A 23,191-nucleotide genomic window follows, 5' to 3' on the forward strand; every position below is an offset into this window, starting at 1 on the left:
GTCAACGAGCAAAGCCCAAGAGTGATTCTCCATGACGAGATCGGAAATATACAGGGGCACAAAGAGGAGCTCGACTTGCTCTCCGAAGTCTGAGAAGAAGCCCAAATAAGAGAAGCAGCGTTGAAGCAAAGGATGGCCACAAGATACAACAAAAAAGTCATTCGAAGAGCATTCACCCTAAGTGACTTGGTCTTGATCAGAAACGACATTGGAGTCAACAAATCAGGGAAAGGAAAACTCGCTGCAAATTGGAAAGGACCATACAAAATCAATGAGGTCTTAGGAAAAGGCTATTATAAAGTGACCGACCTGGACGGCACCGAGTTACCAAGGTCGTGGCATGCTTGTAATATGAAAAGGTACTATAGCTAAAAGCGAACTCTACCCCATGATGTACTCTTTTCCCAACTTCATGATTTTTTCCCAAAACCAAAGGGTTTTTTCTGGAGAAGGGTTTTTAACGAGGCATCATAGTAGGGGCTAAGGGAAATAGACTGTCAAAAATCCTTAGCAGCAATAAAGTACCTCCCCAATTAATAAAGATCTTTTTTACAAATATCTCTTAAATTCCTTTGTTGTTTTCTCTTTCTACGAAACGCGCCGACTTAAGCTCGACAAAACGTGAAAATCCCATGAACCGACCTAGATGGTCGTCAGGATAAAACGACGAGGTACAAGTTGGTGTAAAGAGGTTATAAACGGTGATCGTAAGAAACTCGGAAACATTCCGACTCATAAGTCGAAATGAAAAGACCGAGTAGAAATAGAAAACGAATCGCAAAAATAACCTAAGTCATGAAAACTCAATAAAACAAAATTGAGTACTAGGAATAACGAAAGAGATAGGAAAAAAACAAAGAAAAATTAAAAGGCTGTCCTAAAGATCCTTGAAACTAAAAGGTTCAGAAAGACAGACAAGCCAAAGAAAAGGTTTTCCAGAAAAGATCAAGGGGAATTCGAAAAAATCGCAATCAGTAAAGCATGCACGCATAAGGTAACTTAAACCCTTATCCAAAAAGGGTATTTATTTTTTAACTTAAACCCTTATTAAAAAAGGGTATTTTAAATGATTTGTTTACGGCCTTATAAGGCCAAAAGCAAATTGTTCAGAACATCACCACCAACACAAATAAAGAAGTTTAAAAAAAAGGGGGACCCACAGGCCGGGCCCCCAAAATAGCCAACAAATTACTTTTTAGGAAGAAGAGTAGATGGATCACCACCACCAGAGTCAGGAAGAACGCCGCCAGGACCAGGAAGAGAGGCATCCATAGGAGACGAAGAGGAAGTCGGAGGAACTGTAGAAGAACTCGGAGCGTCCTTAGGGCGAGGAGGGGACTCTATAATTCTCTGCCCCCGAGTCTTCAATTCTGACTCGGAAATAATCTCGGGGACAGGGGGATCCACAATGGCACCATCAATGACAACTTTATCAGGATCTAAAGGGAAAAGGTCCAGGCCAGGAGCAATGACTCCGACCTGCTCCCTAAAGATCCTCCAAGCCTCCTCAGCCCCATCAGCAATAGAGTCCTCCAACTCGGTATAGGCCCTCTGAGAATTCAGCAGCTCATTTTTCACAGACACAAGATCATTAAATAAACTTTGGTAGCTGTCCTGTGCTGTCTTCCTCAAGCCCACCTCCATGTTGCACTGGGCTTGCAATTTCCTCTCCTTCTCCCGGAGGCTATCCCTCTCCTCTTTCAACTTGGCGACTTCCTCCTTCAACTCCCTCTCCTGCTCTTGACATAAAAGAAGCCTTCCTTCCAGCTCCTCGACCCTCGAGGTCATCCCTAAAGAGCTGAGAGGAGCCTTCTCAAAAATATCTAAGAGTTTGCCGCAAACTCCCGCCGCCTTGAGGCTCTCCTCAACCAGAGTGGTAAGGTGGCGCCGAACAGAAACATCATCCATGCTTATACGAGCATGGGGATAGATGTTCTTTCGGACGAATGCAAGAGCATCCGCCTTAACCTCACCAGAAGAGCCAGACTCTAAAGTCTTGCGCTTCTTCTTCTCTGGCTCAGGAGAAGATCGGGCAGAGGGGGGCGGCTGAGAGAAAGCTGAAGAAAAAATCACAATGGGCTGAGAGGGAGTCCCAACGTTTCGAGGAGGAGGAGGAGGAGAAATAACCGCCCTAGCGCCACCAGTCCTGGCGCGAGACCTTGCCTTAGCCTCCTGGACTCTTTGGTAAGACTCCTGAGAGTTTGTCTTCGCCATCTCTGAAAAAACAATAGATAATAGATTAAGACAAGTCGGGAAGGTCAATCAGACAAGTCGGTAATCTAACAAACAAATAAAAGCTACCTAGCTGTGCCTGGACATAGGTCGGGGACCCCTGGAGAAACTTTTTAGTGTCCAAATATGGGGCTCTCCCCCACACTTCTCGAAGGAACCCCACAATGACTGCTTCTACCTCGTCCAGGTCGTCCAGACCATATTTCTCGCAAGGGGAGGCCTCCAGCCAGTATAAAGGAAGTCGGGGAGAAGAGTTATCATCCAGAAAAAAGGGGTGGTGACCCTCTACAGCTTGAACTTTGAAAAAATAATTTTTAAAGTCATGGAAGGATTCGTCAAAAAGGGTAAAAACTCTCCGACCCTGTATGGCTCGGAAAGATACCCACTGTTGCTTATTGTTCAGCCCACTGAAGGGTTTGGTCATGTGAAAGAGATAGAAAAAAATCTTCAAAGAGGTCGGGAACTCCAAAGATTGGCTAATAAATTGATAAATTTTCAAAAAACCCCAAGAGTTGGGGTGAAGTTAGGTAGGGGCAACTCGACAGTGATGCAAAACAGACATCTCAAAGTTTGAAAAAGGAAGAAAAACACCCAAACGGGTGATCATACATTCATACATAAAGAAAAAATGAGAGGCCGCCTCATTGGCCCTCCCAAAGCAAACCCGGTCTTCAGGACCCGGGACTACCAACTCATACTTCGGCTCGTCCTCCTCGGAAGTACAAATTCTGTGGTGAGTACGAAGGTGGGTGATAAAATCAGTATCGACCGAGGGTTCCTCCCCTAGGACCGTGACATCAACCCACTGAGAAAGGACATCTACGGAAGCCATTTCTTTTTTCTTAAAAAGGTAACAAAAACCTACAAAGGAAAAAAAGAAAAGGAAAATAAAAGACACGGTCTCTAAAGGGAGGGAATACGGAACTAAAGTCTACAAACCAACCTATCTACAAAATAAAGGCATGCAAATAGAAAAGCATGTTCCAAAAAGAACTAACCTTTATCTGGAAATGAGGGTTGGAGGAAACAAAAGCCTTCGAAGATACGAGAATGCAGCACGAACGAATGAAGGGGAAATTTGAAAAATCGCAGAAACTAAACAATGAAAGAGAGGGAAAGTATTTATAAGTACGTTAGGGACACTATGGTAAAAACGGGGCAGTCATTAATGAAAATGCACCGTTACCAAGACCATCAATCCCTACACACATCCCTAACGGACACGACGCTTGATTAGACGTAACTACTAGAACCAAAAGGTCACGAAAAGTCACGTCGGTTTCAGAGCATCACGTCGGTCCTCCAACAAGTCGGTTACAACCCCAAGTGGTATACTCGAACCCAAATCTTAAAGAGAAATTGGGCTCGAGTAGGGGCACTGTTCATACCCTGGCCCAACGATTAAGGCCCAGGATCCAAGTAAAAAGGCCCAACCCAAAGGGTTGACCTCACCTTTCACCAGATCAGCCACTACGAAGTCGATACTCGTCACGACTTGCTCTAAAGAAGTCGGAAACGAGGGTTAGCTGGCAGATAATCACTCATTTGAATGAGTAACTGCCCCTAGAATCTCTCTAACCACTTCCACGAGCCATATCTTAACTTCCCTAAGATAAAGGGACGGTTAACACCCTAGAAAAGTGGCACTACTCCAACGGTGGTTATTGGTTCACCACTATAAAATACACTGACACCCCTCAGGTATCTCTAAGTCCCAATACTCTCTAGACCGGCTAACACTCTTGCTGACTTAGGCATCGGAGTGTCCTTGCAGGTACCACCCCCCATTCATTCATACTCACAAGTCGGACGGAGGCCCCCAAGGCGCAGACCCTCTCAAAGGCTTCCTCCCTCAGACGATTGGGCCAACCAACGCCATCCAGTCCATTAATCTCCGGTTACCTACCGCAACACCTATATATATATAAGGTTTTTTTTTAAATGAATAACATTAACACCGTCGCTTTTGATTTTTCGTGTGGGAGAGAAAAATGTGTATGACAATATGGTGTGAGGAGAGGGGTGTTTTATTTGGCTATGGGATGACACAAATCGGAGACACCGATTTGTTTACATTGTTTTGTTTTTTAAACAAACAATCACAAATTGGACGGTCCGATTTGTGATTTTGAAAATAAAAAAAATTTTAATGTTAAAATCGGACCGTCCAATTTTTATTTTAACAAATAAAAAAATAAAAAATACAAATCGTACCCTCCGATTTGGAGTTTAATTTTTTCTTCAAGCAAATCGAACCTTCCGATTTGTAATTTATTTTTTTTATCAAACAAATCGGACCGTCCAATTTGAATAAAACACCATATAAAAAAAACATAATTTTTCAATAACAATATATTACACATATATTTAATCAATATAAAAAAAATTAGCCTAACACCATAAAGTTTAAAACTAAAATAGTTTCCCTTAGGTTACCTAAATTAGGTTAAGAAAATGATATCTGCTATTACTCCTAATCCAGGTGGCCAAGCAGTGAGGGAAGATCTCAAGGTTAGGAGTCTCCCCTCTCCCCACGAAGAGATTTTGTTGCTCTTCACATGTATGTATGTTTGCATGCATATTATGATATGATGACATACATGATCAGATGATCCTATTCATGTCAGCCTAAGTACTTTTAGATTAATTCATGTGTATACGGTACATGGTACCGCTATTTTTTTTTCTAAAGTAGAGATTTAAATTCGAGATATTTAAGAAACAAAATGTTATTGGTAGATTAAAATCAACTTCTAAAATCAGCTATTAATATATTTGTATATATATAATTAATTTATTTTTATATATATTTATATTTTAACATATATTTTATACTGATAACTAATTTTAATATTTACATAATATAATTCTTTAGATAAATATAAAAAATTATGTCATTTAAGTTAGAGTTGGTTGACATGGTACCACTAATTGTTAGAGTAACAAATTTATACGATTGATATAAAAAAACTACTAAATAAAAAGTATATAATATATACATTAAGAGTTATAAAATTGGATAATTACTTCAATAAAATCTGTAAGAAGATGTAAAGTGATAATTCCAATGAGTTATATCTCAAACCCATACTCAATTAAAGAGGTCGCGAGTTGGATTCTCTTATCTTCTGTAAAAAAAAAAAAAAAAATGTAAAGTGATAATTGGTGTATCTAAACCAAATCTCTAACAAAAGAGATACAAATGAACGTAGTTGCTTGCTGTTTGTTGTAATGATTGTGTAATCGGCGCAAATTGTAATACGATTTTCATGATAAAGGCAATGATTGATTTCGTAAGATGACAAAAAAAGATTGAGTAGTTGATTTGATTATTCTGCGATTGGAACATGAGATAAGAGAATTCAATAAAGAGGAATAGGAATAAGGCGGTATTGCATTGCATCCTAGTGAGTCCAATGTTCCAATAAAGAGAAGAAGAAAGAGAGTTGGATGATTGTCCAGAATACATAACAGATTCGAAAGAGGGAAAAGAAATAAGGCAGACACCACCTGGGTTCAAGCGTCAGGTGCAGGTGGAGCAGGGGGATCCAGGGGTTTGGGTTCGGCCGGAGGAACGGCGTCATCGTCGGGGTCTCGAGCCGGGTCGGATTTGTCTATGTCGGACCGGGCCTTGCTCAGGAACGGCTTCAGGGCCAGCTCTATGGCGGCCCACGCCAACGCTAGGGCTCCAACAACCACCACCGCATCTTTCGCCTTTCCCATCTTCTTCTTCTTCTTGTTCTTGATTGAGTGTGCCACGTGCCTTGTGTTTTTGTAGTATCAAAGAGTGTGGGGGATGGGGGATTGTTATGGTGGTTGCGTGTGTGAGATGGTTGGTCTCTACTCTCAAATTAGTCACTGCCACAATTTCCCCATCCCATTTCTTCGTTCTTTTCCTCTATTCTTCCTTACACTATACGACAACATTGATACCCTTAACTCATTCATTTTGACCCATGGTTAACTTATTTGTCTTTTTTATCCTCCCTTTACTAATTTGTGGTGCCGGGACATCCCATTAATCTATCCAATTGATAAGATAGAAACAAATAAGTCTCGAAATTTGAGTACTATGTTTTTATTCATATGTACTATCAAATTCTTGAATGTACAAATTTACGAAATCTTTCATTTTTTCGCTTAACAATAAAATGAATTTCATATCATGTTGAATGTCAAAGGTAAATCCTGCACAATCATTATTCTAATCGGTTTAATCTAGTCACTTGATTCAATCTAATTTGGTTTGATCTAGTTATCTAATCTAGCCTAATTCGTTCAACGAGCCATGATTTATCATAGTTTAGCTCTATTGATTCAGTTGGGTCTAATCTATTTGCCCTTTTTGCTATCCAGAAAGTGTTCGTTAATATCTCTTCTGAGACTAGAAGATTATCATAGTTAGCTCCTACCAAAGTCGCTTCCACTCTAGCCATTAAGGATTGTACCATTTTAAAGTAATCCATTTCTTAACATGCCGAAAGTATCCTCATTTGATGTGGCATAAGATTAATCCACATGGTAATCCCTTAAAAGTTAAAAGAATGTAAGGTTTGAGGTCCAAAGTATATAAGGTCTTAACACAACCACCACGACTACGAGGCAAGGGCAATCCCCATTAATTCCTTTAACTTCTTCACCTTATCCCAAAGCTACATATATAGGAATGTTTCAGTTGAGAGGAATCAGGCATTACCCTACAGGAAGGAATTATACACTAGAAATAACTGATAAGAAAATAGCAACATTGACAGAGTCATGACTAATGAATAATAACACTCCTTGGATGTCTTTGAAATAGCCCTGAAAAATTTTCCTACAAAAGGGTATACAACCAATGCCACAAAACTTGCGACATGAAACTTAACGGCCACGACCACGTCCACGCCCACGTCCTCTTCCCCTTCCTCTCCCCAACGGCTTCCCTGCAAATGAAATAAAAACTTTGAAAACCAGAAATCCCAAATAACAGGCAACGTAAACACAAGTAGTCTCTTTGGAAAAATGTGGCAGTGTCAACAAAAGAATATACAGTACCAGCAGTTGGCTTCTTGGGCTTGACTCTTGGAGTCTCTTCAACTAGTAAAGTCTCGAGATTCAAGCTGTCTGGAAGGATGTAATAACGAATGTTGTTGCCTCTCACACTAAGATGATCCAGAGTCACTGGGTTTTTCCCTTTCAGGGTTAGTTTAACGGTTTTCAAATGTGTATTCATACTGATATCAACACCTGTAGCATAGCAACAAATTTCCAGGATCAGTACAAGTACAACAAAGTATTTTCCATCTCCATCCCCCAAGAAAAAAGGCTAAGAGACATCAAATAGAAAGACATGACCAATATGTATTTGCTAGATAAAAGGTGAGGTGATGATTGCTTAATTAGATAGTTTTCAACTTTTGAACAATAAGAAAGTAGCAAACTAGCAATGTGTTGCTCAATTGTAGACTTACAACTCTCACAAACGATGTTCACTCACTAATTATAAACATTGCATGATAGTGTTCAGACCTATGTTTCAGGCACCCCAAAATTCAACACTACAAAAGATACAATTATCTAAATATTTTGCAACTTGGATGTCTCATGCTTATGTAGCTTAAACTAAATCCTAGCCTATAGCAAGTTTATATGCAAAGATCTACTTCAACGTGACATAAGGGATAGTATTTGAGATATGCTTAAAACTGTCAAGCATACAAAGAACTAGAGGAACTACAACCAACTCCAGGAAACAAAATATCACCCTCTATTCTGCTCCACTTTAGAGAAAACCAAAATAGGGATTCCAAAACATATTAGTTACATCATAAGTTGAAAGATGTTAGGCCAATGAAAAAAGTTCCCACCCTACTGAGATGATAGATTGCCCATGAATAAGAGACAGAGCTAGTACTGGTATCACACCATAACTACCCAGCACTTAAGGAAGAATGTGTAATTCAGAGTTCAAACTGAAAAGAAATAGATTATAAACAACAAAATCTGCCTCCTGCTTGGAGAGAACGACATCTATGGAATCAATTGGATATTGAATACAGAATGCAAGTGGAAGAGACAATATCCACTGACAAACCCTAATTCATACATGGCTGCCAGTTTCAATAAAGGAATAACTAACACAAAAATTCTGGTAATGCCAGTTAGAACTCAGGAACTGCATTAGGTTTAGCAGTTCGGAAACCAAACCAATGAGCATGATTTCAATATGCAATTGGCAAATGGAATGAAACACTAACAATGCAGCAATGCAAAATCAGAAATGTTGAATCATGAAACCAAGCTAGGGTTTAACAAAAAGAAGCAACAAAATCCAAAAAGGCAAAGAACTACATTGGGAGAAAAAAGATGAACCTGTGATAGTGCCGTGGACAATAGTACCGTTCTTGAGCTCGATTGAAACGGTTTCGTTGTTCAACTTCATGAGAAACCTGCACGAATATTCACAGAGAGCTTCCAGCATCAGATTGCACGAAAACAAAGAGAAACAGTAAAAAGTGAAAGAAACGCGGAGAGAGAGAGAGGGAGAGAGAGAGGTTGAAACCTAACGAGCTTCATGGTGATGATGGTGGCAGTGGCAGAGACCGAAGGAAGACGAAAGCTGAAAGGAGGCGAGTGTGGTTTTGGGCTCCAAAACGACAATCGCTGTATATGAACGACTCAAAATAATTAAAAAAGTTAAATGTTAAATATATATGAAATTTGAAAATTCAGAAATTGGGAGGGGCATATGTTTAATTAATTTATTATTTATGATAAATTTGTTAATATTTAACATTTCTATTAATAAAATTGGTAATATATTTAATTTTGTATAAAATTATTTTCGCTATGCAGAAATAAATTTTCAATATTTTAAATGGATAGCGTATAAAAGGAAGATATTATGCAAATTTAATAAAAAGAATAAAAATAAAAAGGGAAAGTGGGTTAATGTCGGTTACTCGAGGAGGGGATGACGCCGATATATCCTAAATCATAAGCAAAGCCGCAGATCTTCGAACTTCAAAACTGCAACAAACTCCCATCTTCTCAAACATCGATTCACTGCTCCCCAATCCCAACCAAAAACCCTAATTCCGATTCTTCCTCACTTCTCATCAATCCTCAGCTCCTATGAGCTACCACGCGGTACATAATATTATAATATTCTTCTTCATTCTCCAAAACCGCAATTTGCTTTTTTTTTTTTTTTCTCTTTTCATTATTGAAGTTTTTTCTTTTTCGTTTTTACTTTTGACCTCATTCTCTTTCTCAATTCTAGTTCCATGGTTGAACAAGCATCTTGAGTAGTAAGTAGTACGAGAAATCAATCAACGGAAATAAAACCAAGTCAATTGTTGTTTTATACTAAAAACCATGTCATTCTTTCTCTGCATTCGAACACAGCGTGTTCTTCACGGTTTTTGTGATTATAATTTCATAGATGCATCAGACCTTTGCTGGCATTCCACAATTTAATATATGACGGTATTCAAATTTCACTTCGGCATGAAAACTTCACCGCACAATAGCTTTTGCTTACATAAGTTTTCTTTTTTAGTAGAATTGTTTTAATGTGTCAATGGAATTGTTCTGGCTTGTTGATTTTTGCTATTTACTTTCATCAATGGACTTCAAAGTGGTAAATTTTTGTGGAACTTTTTCATTGCTAAGCATAAATATTTCACCTGTTATAATGTAACCTCCTTTTTACTCTTGGCAATCTTATGTATTCCATTGGATTGTTGATGAATTGTCATTTTGTGATCATAACTTTCTATGCTTCGTTTGTTTTTCTTCTAATAGTGAGTTCTTTATGCTTCAGAATAGTGAAGAGGGCCGAAGAGGTTGGAAAAGGAAGCCCCCGGGAATGGAACGTTGGGGGAGAGAACAGAGGCCTTACGATACAAACTCTAGACCTTACGATAGGAACATGGTTCCTCATGGTAGGTTCTTCTTTTTCACCCTCTCTTAAATTTAAATATTGAGGACCATATTGCTTGCTGCAGAGATGTTGCATTGTGCTTTACCTGGTCGTAGTTTAAGAATTGCTACATTACATTTTTCTTTAAGCTTCTGTTTTGAATTTGACTTTTCAAATTGAACAATCCCTCCAAATAAATGAAGCTACAAATAACCTTTAGCTTTGAGAGGTTGTGTATTTGTTTTTCCTATATGTAGCAGAATTCTATGGAAGATGACCGTGTGTATGTTGAATAATATTATATTGAGATGCTGATTGCATGCTTTCAAATACTCATTGTCTTTGCCTAAGAAGATATTTTCTTTATTTGAATCTTTATTTGTGGTTTCAATGTTATATATGCCCGACTTTGAAGTTAGCTCTTTTTCATTGTTGACTTCATGATACGTGATTCCTTACATACTGATTCAAATGTTGAGATAATATTCTAGTGTCCTTGATTATAGTGTGTTTCTGGGTAGGATTAATTCTATCAGTATTTAGTTAGAATTGATTTTGAAGCAAAGTGATATATGTTTGAGCCTTAAAAGTTATTGTGACAAAAATATAGGTTTTTTACTTTTCCGGAATCAATAATAAAGGGAAGAATTGATCTTGTTCTACTAGAGCCAAATAACTAAAGAAACTGAATCAAACACACTAATAACGTGGTTGTATTGTTATATTCTTTTATTTAGTTAATTTGAAGTTTTTAAGTTGATCCTATATTGCAGGTTGGTTAGGCTGCCCACCACATGGTCAAGAATTAGGATTCATAATACCATCAAAGGTCCCACTCGGTGAATCCTTCAACGATAACATCCTAGGTCAGAAATATACTCCCAAGCAAGCAATTCTTCAGCAACGAGCTTTAGGTAGAGAAGTAAGTATAGGAAAAGCACAAGGTCCATCATTTTGGGCTATCTAGACTTATTATTTGTTGAATTGCTGAATCAACAGTTGAGGGAATTAGATAGCAGTGCTTAGCAATTTAAGAGTATCTTATGTTGTTCTGAATAAACTGTGCTCCATGCATAACATGTTATGAGTATTCTCTATTTTACAGTCCCTTTTGTTGAATCCAGCCTCATGATGGTCTACTCTGTAATTTTGCAGCTTGGTTTAGTGCTTGATCTGACAAATACTAATCGTTACTATCCAGTTTCAGATTGGACAAAAGAAGGGATTAGTCATGTTAAGGTAGCATATTAACTTTTATGGAATTGTTTTATGAATGCTCGTTGCACTTGGAATTTTGAACTTTTTGCTTGCTTATGGCAGATAAGATGCAAGGGAAGAGATTCTGTGCCTGATGATGAATCTGTAAAAAAATTTTGTGATGAGGTAGCTTCCATTTTGTAGCATATGTATTATCTGTGATGTTCATGCTCATTACGTTTATACAGTATTTTGATCACTGCTCAGAGTGTGATAATCTATTATTCTCTTGTTGGTAGCCTAGAAATGATGAACAGTTCCTGATATCTCACTTGAGGTTTTATGATTTATACCTGTTAGACATTCTTTTTAGGTTCTGGACTTTTGCTCCCGAAGAACAAATACAAAGAAATATATACTAGTACATTGCACACATGGGCATAACCGTACAGGTTATATGATTGTTCATTTTCTTGTGCGCACAGAATCCATTTCTGTGACTGAGGTGAGAAACATCTGAGGAAAGTTTATAGGCTGATTTCAAAAACCTGATTCACTCCAATAATTGATGTGTTGTGCATATTTTTGTGTGTATGTATCTCTCAGGCAATAAATAGATTTGCTCAGGCACGTTACCCAGGAATTTACAAGCAGGATTACATTGACGCCCTATATATGTTTTATGGTGAAAAGAAGCCTGAAGATCTTGTTTGTCCTCAGACTCCAGAATGGAAAAGACTTTGTGAGACAGATTTTGATGGTGCTGCTGTCCCAGCTGTAGACAACTATAGAGATGTGCCTCAGCAGGATGCTGTAAAAAATTATGGAAATGTTCCTCAGCAGGTGCATGCTGTAGAAAATCATGGAAATGTTCCTCAGCAGGTATATCAATAGATGCTCCTTCTTGTACTTTATTATTTGTAGTGCATCTTTAGGTTGAATTCCATATATAGATGCTTGGAAAGTAAACTTCCCACAAGTGTGAAATGGTTGTGCTAAGTTGATAACTATAATCTTTTGCTTCCCCAAATTTATATCATTTTATTTATCTTATTTTGAATGCTTGCTTAAGTTAGTTTGCTTTGTTGAATCTTTTGGGGAAAAAACCTTCGACTTTTTGCTTGGAGTTATAGGTATATATGGCTTTTTCTTACGTTTGGTTTTATATTCTAGGAGAATACCATGAGGAATGAAGCATTGACTAATGACGATATTTTGGGAGATTCCATTCCTTCATATCAGCTGCATACAATGCAAGAAGTTTGTTATCAACTGCTCAAACTGGGCACAGGGGTCGGTTCATGAATTGGCTTTCGTTGTATTTTGCATCTGTAGTTTAATGTTTCCTTTAGAATAGTTTCTTAATGTCTGCTGCTATATTTCTCTATTTTAATATCATTTCATATGAATGCTATACTTATTTAATTAATGGGTTTGGCTTTAGTTTGATTGGCATTCCTGAATTATGAGGAAATTAAAAAATAGGTTCAGCTTAAACAATTAAGTGATTTGGAAATGTCAGTGTCTTACACATAACTTTATATCATGATTTGATTGCATTATGTTTGGCTAATTGTCTTTGATGTTATCTCTTTTCAGGGGAGAGGACGTCCGCAGTTTCCTGGATCACACCCCGTTTCTTTGAACAGGTTAATATAACTACATTTGATCATTGATTTTCATTTCTATTATACTGAGTTATAGCTCAGGGATAATCATAATCATGAAAATATGTGGATCACTATTATTAGTATACGTGAATCCTTGATCAATTTTATATTTTAAGTAAATTTGGAAAACATTCATATGGTGCAGTTGAGTTGGAGGGAGGGAACACTGTGTTGAACACAGTTTAATAAATTTGTTTGTTATCTTTTATTTGCCAACTGACATCAGGTTACCTTGTTTTCTGCAGTGAAAATCTACAACTCTTAAGACAGCGGTATTACTATGCCACTTGGAAAGCTGATGGAACTCGTTACATGATGCTGATTACTTTTGATGGATGTTATCTGATCGACAGAAAGTTTCTCTTCCGAAAGATCAACATGCGGTTTCCTTGCAGATACTCAAATGGGGTATGCATTTTTATTTGCTGTTATTTCTGTTAGTATCTTGATATACATATTTGTTAGATCCATTCCTTTTATTTAATCATTTTTAATGAAACCATTTCAAGGGTACACCTGAGAAGAATCACCACTACACATTACTTGACGGGGAGATGATTATTGACATGGATCCGCATACGCATAAGCAGGAGAGAAGATACCTCATTTATGATCTGATGGCAATTAATCAAGTCTCAGTGACAGAGGTATTTATTGGTTGACAATTGTAGTGCCTATAGTTTGGTTGGTTCATCCATACATTTTACTATTCTGAAATATTGAAAATACCAGCTAACTCTTGTTTGATTTTGGGGTTTTGAATGTCTATTGGTAGTGGTTGGCGCAAAATAGATCGTATTAAATATTATAGATAGGGTGTTTGTTATTATCACTGAATTTATGTATATTCTCCTAAGAATCCCAATGAAAATGAGCTCCTGTAAGCTTTCTTGTTGAATTTGGAACTAGTTCTGATTCTTGGGCCATGGTTTGCGTGAAAGTTTGCAACCTTGATTAGTTCATCTCTCTCTATCAAAAGAGTCCATATCTCTAGTTCAAGATAGACATCACAAGACAAATGCAGAAAAGATTGTTGCATAATTATGGAAGCAGCATCTTATTAACTAAATAGTGATATAATAAGTTTTATTCAAGAACGTTGATACAGTTGGATGTTGATCAACAATGTTCAGTTTCTGGCTGAGCATGATTATTTGCTGCCGAAAAAGAAAAAAATAGGAAGAATGTTTATAAAACAATTTATATCCTGGATCTCTGGTTGGTTCCCATATGAGTTCTGTGCATTTTCTTGGCAGAATTTGACTTGACCATCTTTTTTAACGCTTGCAGCTTCCATTCTACGAACGGTGGAAATTGCTGGAGAAAGAAGTAATTGAGCCTCGTAACATGGAACGAGAGGCTCTCTCCAAGAGTACAAATCCTTATTACAGATATGACTTGGAGCCATTTAGTGTACGTATAGTGATGCTTATTATTCTACTTTAGGGGCATTTTCTAGTGCGATCAACTTTATATTGTCGTGCTTATGGTTCAGGTGAGGAGGAAGGGGTTTTGGTTACTTTCTACCGTTTCAAAGCTCCTTCACAAATTCATTCCACAACTCTCACATCAATCAGATGGTCTGGTTTTCCAGGTTATAACTACTATCTCTCAAAGTTTGAAACCCTGCAAGCATAGATTGGTTCTGATTGAATAGATGCTATAACAATGCACAGTTCATTTTTTTCCAGTTCTTCCTGCTTCAATATATAAATTACTATTAGCTACTGAGTAAACTGGATATAGGTGTACCCTTTTATCAGTGAAGAATGCCCAACCAACAAAATACTATCAGTTCATAAATATGGGTAGATGCTGTTTTTCTCAAATTTTCTGTTCTTGCTGACGTTTGATTCTACAGGGTTGGGATGATCCATATGTCCCTCGCACACATGAAGGTCTTTTGAAGTGGAAATATCCCGAGATGAACTCCGTTGACTTCCTCTGTGAGGTTGTATAAATACCTTTTGTCAAGTTAAGATGCACTGATTTTTGCCAAAAATCGTCCCCATCATTACAATCCAAATATATTGTGATGTCTTATTTTACAGGTTGGAGCAGGTGATCGCCCCCTCCTTTATCTGTTTGAACGCGGAAGGAAGAAGTTAATGGAAGGGAATAGAGTTATTTTTAAAGGTTTGTTGGCCTATAATTTGATACCATCTAGGAAAACATAATTCTAAACTCTGATACAGTTATCTGAGTAGTTTATCCAAGATTGGTATTTGCAAAAGCAAACCATAATTTGTTTCCCTTTTTCGCTTTTAAACCATTTGCAGATGCATCAGATATTTCTTCCTATTCAGGGAAGATCATTGAGTGCTACTGGGACGCCACAGAGCGTCACTGGGTCTGTATGAGAATCAGATTTGACAAAGCAAATCCGAATGAGATTAATACCTACAGAAAGGTTTATTCTTATTTCCTCTTAATCCTCTTGTGTTTTGGTTTAATTAGTTAATGTGAAGAACATGTAATACAAGTTTAGTTTTTAAAATTAATTTGATGACACAGGTAATGCGAAGCATAAAGGATAACATTACAGAAGAGTTGCTGTTGAATGAGATCAATGGAATCATTAGCCTACCCTTATATGCAGACAGAATACAAAGGGATATCAAGGCTCACCAGAACACCGTCTTGTTGCGGCGCAGATAACTGATAACAATTATAATAATCAAAGCTAAGCATTCCACTGTTACTTTATTGAAGATAAAAAAGACTGCTAAACCAGGTGCTGCTGGCGGAGCTGTGCATTTTTGGTTGCCAAAGTCATCATTGTTGGTTGGGGCAAGAGATCTAGGTTATAAGATTCTGTTTGGGCTTTAAGGTTTTGATAGCTGTTGTATATTAGCAATTTTGTCTATCTTCATTATTCTTTTCCTCCTCGTATAGATAGGGATGTGTTCGTCAGTTTGTACCATCATTTTTTTCCCTCAGAAGTAATGCTTTTTATGAGTTGATAATTAATAAAAATAATTCCACTACAGATGAAGGGTTGGCTTTTTTATTTTTTGCTCATGTGATCATAAATTTTGTTTAAAGAAAAGTGGTTTTTGTTATGAATATTTTAGTATTATTATATTCGTTATAATGCTTTCCTCCATTGTTCGTTTCTTGAGAGAGTCGAGTAATGTCATGGCAAACATATATATCTATCTAGCTAGATCATTTTTACTACAAAAATTAAAGCTCTTCAAAGGTTTCTTGAAAAATGTTGATATTGTTTTAAGAAATCGCACCTCCAAAAGTGCCTAAGATCATATAAGTGAAACATCAAGATTTTGTCCGTTTTGGTGAGACTATCAAAATATTTGTAGATATATTGAAGGAAAAGTCTAGAGGGCCAGCAACTTTGTTAAATTCTGGCCAGCATGTAACCAGCAAAGAAAAGTGAGCCATTGGATGAAATCTCACATTAATCTCACACCATTAAAACTATCATTGATGGCTATTTGATGGCTACAAATCACAAAAGTTGCTGGCCCCTAGCATTCCTCTATATTGAATTCAAATTTGTGTCATTTTATTTTATTTAGCATCTTGAAGATTTTGTGACTATATTAATTACCTTGAATTTGTATTTGATCGGGTTTTAATTTAATACATTTAATTTAATTACATTGAATATTAATTTTTTTAAAATAAAAATTAAACTAAATATTTATGAATATTCACAAATATCCACCACTCCAATGAAAAAAATAAATAGGGACCTATGATTGAAATGGGGGCGAGAAGGGGACATTTTACTAAATAAAAAGTGGAGGAATAGGGGTGGCAATATGTACCCTATCTGCTGGTATCCAACTCGACCCCATTCGATCGGGTAGGATAGGGTGTGGGTAGGGTTCTCGTGCGGGTCGGGTAGAGTGTGGGTTGAACTTCAACCCTATCCGACCAACCCACACTCTATATATGTTTATGTTATATACTTATATAAAAATATGTTTTAAGTAGATGTTGAATTAAAGACTTCTCATTAGATGCAAAAGATCCTTAACCACTAAAAGAAAATCATTAATTGATAATTTAATATTTTTTTAACGTAAAAATCAGTTTTATTTTAAATTATCATCAAGTTATATAATAATGTTGTATATTTTTTGTAATTCATGGGTAGAATCGAGTACCCGCGAGTTAAGAGCGGGTAGGATTAGGGTTGGGATATTCTCAATCCGCGTGTAGACTTAAAGTTGGATCCAAACCCTACCCTACCCTACCCATTGCCACTCCTATGAGGAGGTGTCTCTGTCCCCACAGAACTCCATTTTCCATCCCTACTGTTTGGTTTTAACTAAAAAGGACATATGCTAAAGGTGCCTTTAATTTGCTTTAGTTAAATTATCGTTTTATTCTGACTAGCATTATATATATATATACTTTGATATTAGTGTGCTTTGTGTTTTTCATGAAAAAATAAAACAAATCATTCATGTTTTAGAAGAAAATTAATAAATAATAAAACCATGTAGCTAGAGCATAGAGGCAATGGTGGGCCAGGTTAAAACCCTATATTATATTTAGGAATTGAAATACATAACATTGATAACAATAAGTGCCTAAGTGGCACATTACAAGATATCAAAACGTACACATAACATGGTGTATAGAAATACTCTATACTTTATTTCATAACTCCTATATATATATAGAAGCTGGTGCACGCGATGCATAGTTTATCGATGTATAAAGCTATGCATATTTTGCGATCTTACGTGGAAGGGAGTAAGATTCGCAACAATACTTTATGAGGCCAAGCCAGCAATACTCATGGCATGTGCTGAGCTCTTCTTCTTTCCCCAACACAAAATAAGCTACACCACTGGGGATTGATTCCAACACTTTTGTTATGCTTCCTGCATGTTCATTCCATATACATTATGAAAAATAAATATTCACATATGTCACACTGAATGCTGCTCTTATTATATATATTCTATACGAATTTAACTTCAATTTTATAAAATTTTATATGGATATCTAATTATATATGATCATATTAATAAAAATATTATTGTTTATATTCATACAGTAAATAATTATCTAAAAGTATATATACACATTGTATAAAAAGTTTTATACCATCAATAAAAATTAAATTCATTATATATATGCTGTAAAAATAAATGAAAATTTTTTGTTTTATTCTATTTATATTGTGAAATATATATCAACAATGTGACTCTCATTTTTATTTTTTAAAATTAAAAAATCTACTTAACTTATCCCTCTCTCCTTTTAAGCCCGTTTGGAAGTTTTAAAAGTAATTTTTTTTAGTTTTTGACTTATGAAAAATAGTAGTATTAATATTTGGTGCAATTTTTAAAATTAAATTATAACTTTCTAAGAAACTATTTAAGAACTTATAGAAAAGTTAAAAAAAAATGACTTTTCTCATAATAAAATTTTTTTTATCACATTTCTTTTAAAATAAGCATTTTTAGAATTAAAAATTCAAATACAAAATAACTTATTTATAAGATACTTTTAATATAGACATTTATTACTTAAACTATTTTTTTCAAAAAGAACTTAATTAAGCTTTATATCCAAACTGGGACTAAAATGATTACTGATGTAACACAATATGAATATATAGAATAGACAAAAAAAATTATAATTTATTTTTACAGCATGTAAGAAATTCTCATTATATATTATATTATTATTACCTTGAGTTGCATCAGCTTCAAATGGCTTATTATCAGTAGCCACAGCATAGGTGAAAAACAAGCACATGAACAGAAAGGATTTCATGGTATTCATCTTTAATTTGATATAAAGAGAGGCTAAAATAGTAAAAGGTATGAGATGAGAAAGATGAGAAGACCTTTGGGAATGTTTGCTCTATTTATAGGAGCAATATAATGGCGCTAGGGAGACATATATGTGTGTATTGGTATATCTATTTTTGGTAGTTTGGATTGGTAGTTGAGCATGAGAGATACTTGCATGGTAGTTTGGGATTTGGGAGATTCCATACTTTTTTATTATTTCATACTAATTATATATATATATTATTCTTAATTAGATGGTGGAGTTGATTTTTTATTTCTTTTAAATTTTTTTAATAAAAAAATAAAAATTTATATCATAAAATTACGTCTCTCAAAAATTTAAATTAATATAAAATGTTATATAAATAGTTATATTTTTAAGGTATTCTTACATGTAAAAAAATTTTTTGGTGGACCGATCTAATGGTTAGATCAGATAAATTCTGACACTATGTCATAAAATAATTTTTTTTAAAAAATTTAAACGAATAAAAAAAATCATATCAATAATTATATTTCTAACCTTCTAATCACCGTTAAATTAAATTAAGATATAATAAAACTCATACACATGACATAATTACAAAAACAATAATAATTAAATCGTTACTTGACATTCTCACTCTGATATTTTTCTCACTTTATATACATATAAAATAGAGTTATGCTACGTGTACATCAAAATCAGCCACCAGTATAAAATACACACTGAAATATAAATACATATTGAAAATAAATTAAACTACACATATATTTATACACAAATACATTAATGGCTAATTTTAGTGCTGATTTTGGTGTACAAATAGTATTTTCCTATAAAATATGAAGAGTTTGAAATTTTATATGGGTGTTATAATCATAACTTAAGTCTTTCATTTAGTAGTGGGAGTCTAATGATTATTTAGCTTTAATGCATTTTATTTGTATTTATTATTATTAGAAATATAATTATTTCATATATTCTTTTTTATTAACTTAAGTTTTGAAAAGAGTAATTTCAAAACATAATATCAAAATTTTTATAACTAAGTCTCGAGTTTAATCCTTGTTGAACTATTTTGTATGCATGTTCTTTTAACGTGTAACTATATACATCTAAGTAAACTTGAGTTGTTGCTGAAGTTTTGCATATATATGGATCTTGTTTCATCATAAAAATCATACTAGATATGTTAAATAAGATTACATTTTTCTGGCGTATATTTGATATATAAGCATTTAAAGATAAATTTGAGTGATGAATTTCTCTTGCTTATATTGTACTACACGTACATGTTGAAAAGAAATTTAAATTAGATTTCTCTTACTTATATTATGAACAATCAGTTAGAGTTAGAGAAATCAAAGGACCAACAAAAAGACAACGTACTTTTGATCACTTTTGGGTGTTGTTTTTCTTGGTACTACACTATCACACATTCACACTATATTAGTTGAATGTGTATTTGGGACCATGAAAAGAAATTATGTTAATAAATGATCAATAGACTATACTCGTGTATTGGAATTTGAAAATTGTTCGGTTGGTCAGTTATTGGACGGTTTGGAGGTGTTTGCTGGGTGTGAAGGTGAATGCTGGCCTCAATTTGGGTCTGGGATGTAAAATTTGGGAGCGGTCGACTTCTCGAGCTCTTGTTAATGTGAAGGGAGTGCCACCTATAAGGACACTTCGACACTCAAGTCAAAAAATGTGCAGGCGGTACGAGGGAAAAAGTTATGGTGACGTACCTTGGGGGTAGAGGTGGTAAACGGGCCTAAACCCGCCGAGTCGACTCGCGTAATCCGCCAAAAAAGGCGAGTTAGGCTGAAAAATCGGGACCGCCAAATAGCAAAAGTCCGTCTAACCCGCACCGCTTAAACCGCGGGCTTTGGCGGGGCGGGGCGGGCTTTCCCGCTGGGCTAAGGTTTTTTTTAGTGAAGGGGTATTTTTGTAATTTTTTTGCCAAAACCTAACTTTCCCCAACCTAACTTACAAGAGTATGAAAATAAAAATTGAGTGTTTTGAATTATGTTTATGTTATTTTAGAGACAATATTTACAATTATGTTTTGGATTATGTTTATTTTGCATTGGAGAGAATATTTATACTTATATTTTGAATAAAAATTTGGTTTATAATTATATTTATAGATATTTATAATTACAAAGAATTTAATTTTTGTGAATATAAAAAATATAATTTTTTATGCCATTAGAAATTATAAATTTATTAATATGGTTGTGAAATTATATATATTACTTAGTAGTTAATAGTAAAAAAAAAAAGAGGATAGCCCGCAGTTAGACAGGGCAGGCTAGAATTCTAGGACCGCCTCACTAGGCGGGGCGGGGCGTGGCGGGCTTTCCCGCTTGCCACCCCTACTTGGGGGAGGGGTAGGACCCTCCTCTTATATATCATGTCAGTAGGGCGGGCTCCACACAGGAAGACCTCCTTCTTGAAAGTTTCCTTCTCCACAGCTGTCATGCAGCTGGTAGCAAAGGTGCGTGTCCGGATCGCATACTGGACGGGTCATGTGTGTTAACCCGACCAAGCGGGTCGGGATGTTCTCGGGCTGGGCCAGCTAGGCTGGGCCATAACAAAAATACAAAAATATTATTTGTACAAAAATACATGTGTAATTTAATTTATTTTTTATATATATATTTGTATTTTAACATGTATTTTATATTGGTGAACCTACGACTTCTTAGTTGAATATGGAGAAACTATGTTATTTGAGGTATAACTCATTGACACATGTGACATAGCTATTGAAAATAAATTAAATCACATTTATATAAATACATTGATAATTAATTTTTGTAGCTGATTTTAACGTATAAATAGTATTTTTGATAATGAACAACGGCCATGATTTAGCATAATTATTGGCATCATTTTTTACGATGGATAATTCCTTATTTTTCATTGACGTATTCTATTTGAATCTTGATACGATGAATTTGTATGATGTTCATGTAAATCATAAAGAGAAAAATGAAAATACGATATTATTGAAGCATGTTACATTGATCGATAACAATAAGAGGCACGTATACATATATGCGTGGTAGGTACTCTATAGAGTGAGACATATACTCTATAGTTACTTATTTCATAATTTCATGCATGCATAGATAGATAGATAGATAGATATAGAGCAGCTATGCATAGCTTGCCATCTTACGTGGCAGTGGCAGGGAGTAAGAATCGCAACAAACTTTAAGGAAGAAAACAAGGCAATAGGTATCGCATTTGCCAAGTTCTGATCCTGATGATCCCAACACATGATAATATCCACTTGCAGTTGCAGGGATTATTTCCACTACTTTTGTTGCATCACTAGCACTAGTAGCTGCAGCATAGGTGAAAAGCAAGCACACCATCAACACAAACACCTTGCTATTCATCTTTAATAAAAACAGCCTATTCAAATGTATATATGTGTATGTTTGTATGTGAGATGAGAAAAACTGTGGGAATGTATGCTCTATTTATAGTAGTGGAGGGATTAGATTTTATTCTCTCTATTTGGTAGTTAGGATTGTTAGTTGAGCATGAGAGAAAATCCATCACCTGCCTATGGAACCAATCAGGATCATTAATCACTTCCACATTGACTATAAAGACCAACATAAAAAGAAAAAACTATATATTAATAATAATTACAAAAATTAATATAACCAGATGCAACCCTATATCATTCTGAAAGAGATGAGAAAATGTTAGTTGTTTGTTTTTTTTTTTTTCTTTTTTCTATGGTTTTTAGCTTAATAGACTAAAGACTAATTTATTATAAATCGAAGCTTTATTTAAAAATTTGTTGTTAATTAACACATATTTTATAAAAATCTCTCTATATAGTGAAGGAAGTGAGAATTGAACCCACAACCTCTTTATAACAATCACTAAACTAGTTAGTTAATTTAGTAATTTAGAACATTAGTTTTTTATTTTTTATGTTATTAATACGTATAAAATTCGAAATAATTGAATTTTATATTTACTTTGAAAAGATTTAATATTTCTGCGGGTAGGGTAGGTAGGGTAGGGTTTAGAATTTTAGGGTGCGGATAGGGTTAGGGTTGAGAGATTCTCAACCCGCCAGTAAGGTAGAGTTTTAATAAAATTTTCAACACGCGGGTAATGTTAGGATAGAATTTAGGGTTTAGGGTTTATCCTGCTAGTATACATATAGTATAACTAGGTATTCTTTAAATATTATCTTTTAGTCAGGTTTTATAAAAAAAAATTAATTTTTTAAACAATTAATACGTAAAAATAGATATTTAAATTAATTGAACGATAATAAATCTTTAAAAAAATTGATTATAGGCTGAATTTTAAAAAACAAGTAGTATTTTTGGTAATATAATCATGTGTACAATATATTTTGATAGATGAAAAATAACGTATAGTATTT

The 23,191-nt window shown here is 35.1% G+C and overlaps 4 protein-coding genes and 1 long non-coding RNA gene across 6 annotated transcripts; 1 reads left to right on the top strand and 4 right to left on the bottom strand.

Moving 5' to 3' along the window:
• Positions 1-997: 997 nt before the first annotated feature.
• Positions 998-5,040, bottom strand: LOC148554413 (uncharacterized). Its single transcript, XM_088489315.1, has 2 exons — positions 2,302-5,040; positions 998-2,216 (listed from the first exon to the last, which is right to left on the bottom strand). The coding sequence occupies exons 1-2, from the start codon at positions 2,654-2,656 to the stop codon at positions 1,189-1,191; spliced, it is 1,383 nt and encodes a 460-aa protein (XP_088345441.1). The 5' UTR covers positions 2,657-5,040; the 3' UTR covers positions 998-1,188.
• A 558-nt stretch (positions 5,041-5,598) lies between these two features.
• On the bottom strand, positions 5,599-6,097 carry LOC107645163 (outer envelope membrane protein 7). The gene has a single exon (XM_016349128.3). It carries the CDS (start codon positions 5,953-5,955, stop codon positions 5,749-5,751), a length of 207 nt encoding a protein of 68 aa, XP_016204614.1. The 5' UTR covers positions 5,956-6,097; the 3' UTR covers positions 5,599-5,748.
• A 731-nt stretch (positions 6,098-6,828) lies between these two features.
• LOC107645162 (small nuclear ribonucleoprotein SmD1b) lies at positions 6,829-8,904 on the bottom strand. Its single transcript, XM_016349127.3, has 4 exons — positions 8,777-8,904; positions 8,587-8,663; positions 7,270-7,461; positions 6,829-7,157 (listed from the first exon to the last, which is right to left on the bottom strand). Exons 1-4 carry the CDS (start codon positions 8,788-8,790, stop codon positions 7,096-7,098), a joined length of 345 nt encoding a protein of 114 aa, XP_016204613.1. The 5' UTR covers positions 8,791-8,904; the 3' UTR covers positions 6,829-7,095.
• Positions 8,905-9,115: 211 nt separating this feature from the next.
• LOC107645161 (uncharacterized) lies at positions 9,116-16,067 on the top strand. Of its 2 annotated transcripts, none has more exons than XM_016349126.3 (17): positions 9,116-9,363; positions 10,040-10,160; positions 10,912-11,060; positions 11,294-11,377; positions 11,459-11,521; positions 11,709-11,840; positions 11,942-12,178; positions 12,509-12,628; positions 12,935-12,984; positions 13,251-13,413; positions 13,515-13,652; positions 14,296-14,418; positions 14,501-14,599; positions 14,867-14,956; positions 15,057-15,141; positions 15,285-15,415; positions 15,520-16,067. In XM_016349126.3, exons 1-17 carry the CDS (start codon positions 9,349-9,351, stop codon positions 15,661-15,663), a joined length of 1,944 nt encoding a protein of 647 aa, XP_016204612.1. In that variant the 5' UTR covers positions 9,116-9,348; the 3' UTR covers positions 15,664-16,067. The 2 variants fall into 2 exon arrangements, with proteins under 2 accessions (XP_016204612.1, XP_016204611.1); XM_016349125.3 differs by having other exon boundaries at positions 9,132-9,363; positions 11,942-12,217.
• Positions 16,068-17,488: 1,421 nt separating this feature from the next.
• Positions 17,489-18,843, bottom strand: LOC107647870 (uncharacterized). Its single transcript, XR_001621661.3, has 2 exons — positions 18,681-18,843; positions 17,489-17,864 (listed from the first exon to the last, which is right to left on the bottom strand). It is a non-coding gene; the product is annotated as an uncharacterized LOC107647870 (long non-coding RNA).
• Positions 18,844-23,191: the final 4,348 nt, after the last annotated feature.

The sequence above is a fragment of the Arachis ipaensis genome, chromosome B6, assembly GCF_059453495.1.
Source record: "Arachis ipaensis isolate K30076 ecotype BB chromosome B6, ASM5945349v1, whole genome shotgun sequence".
Taxonomy (NCBI): domain Eukaryota; kingdom Viridiplantae; phylum Streptophyta; class Magnoliopsida; order Fabales; family Fabaceae; genus Arachis; species Arachis ipaensis.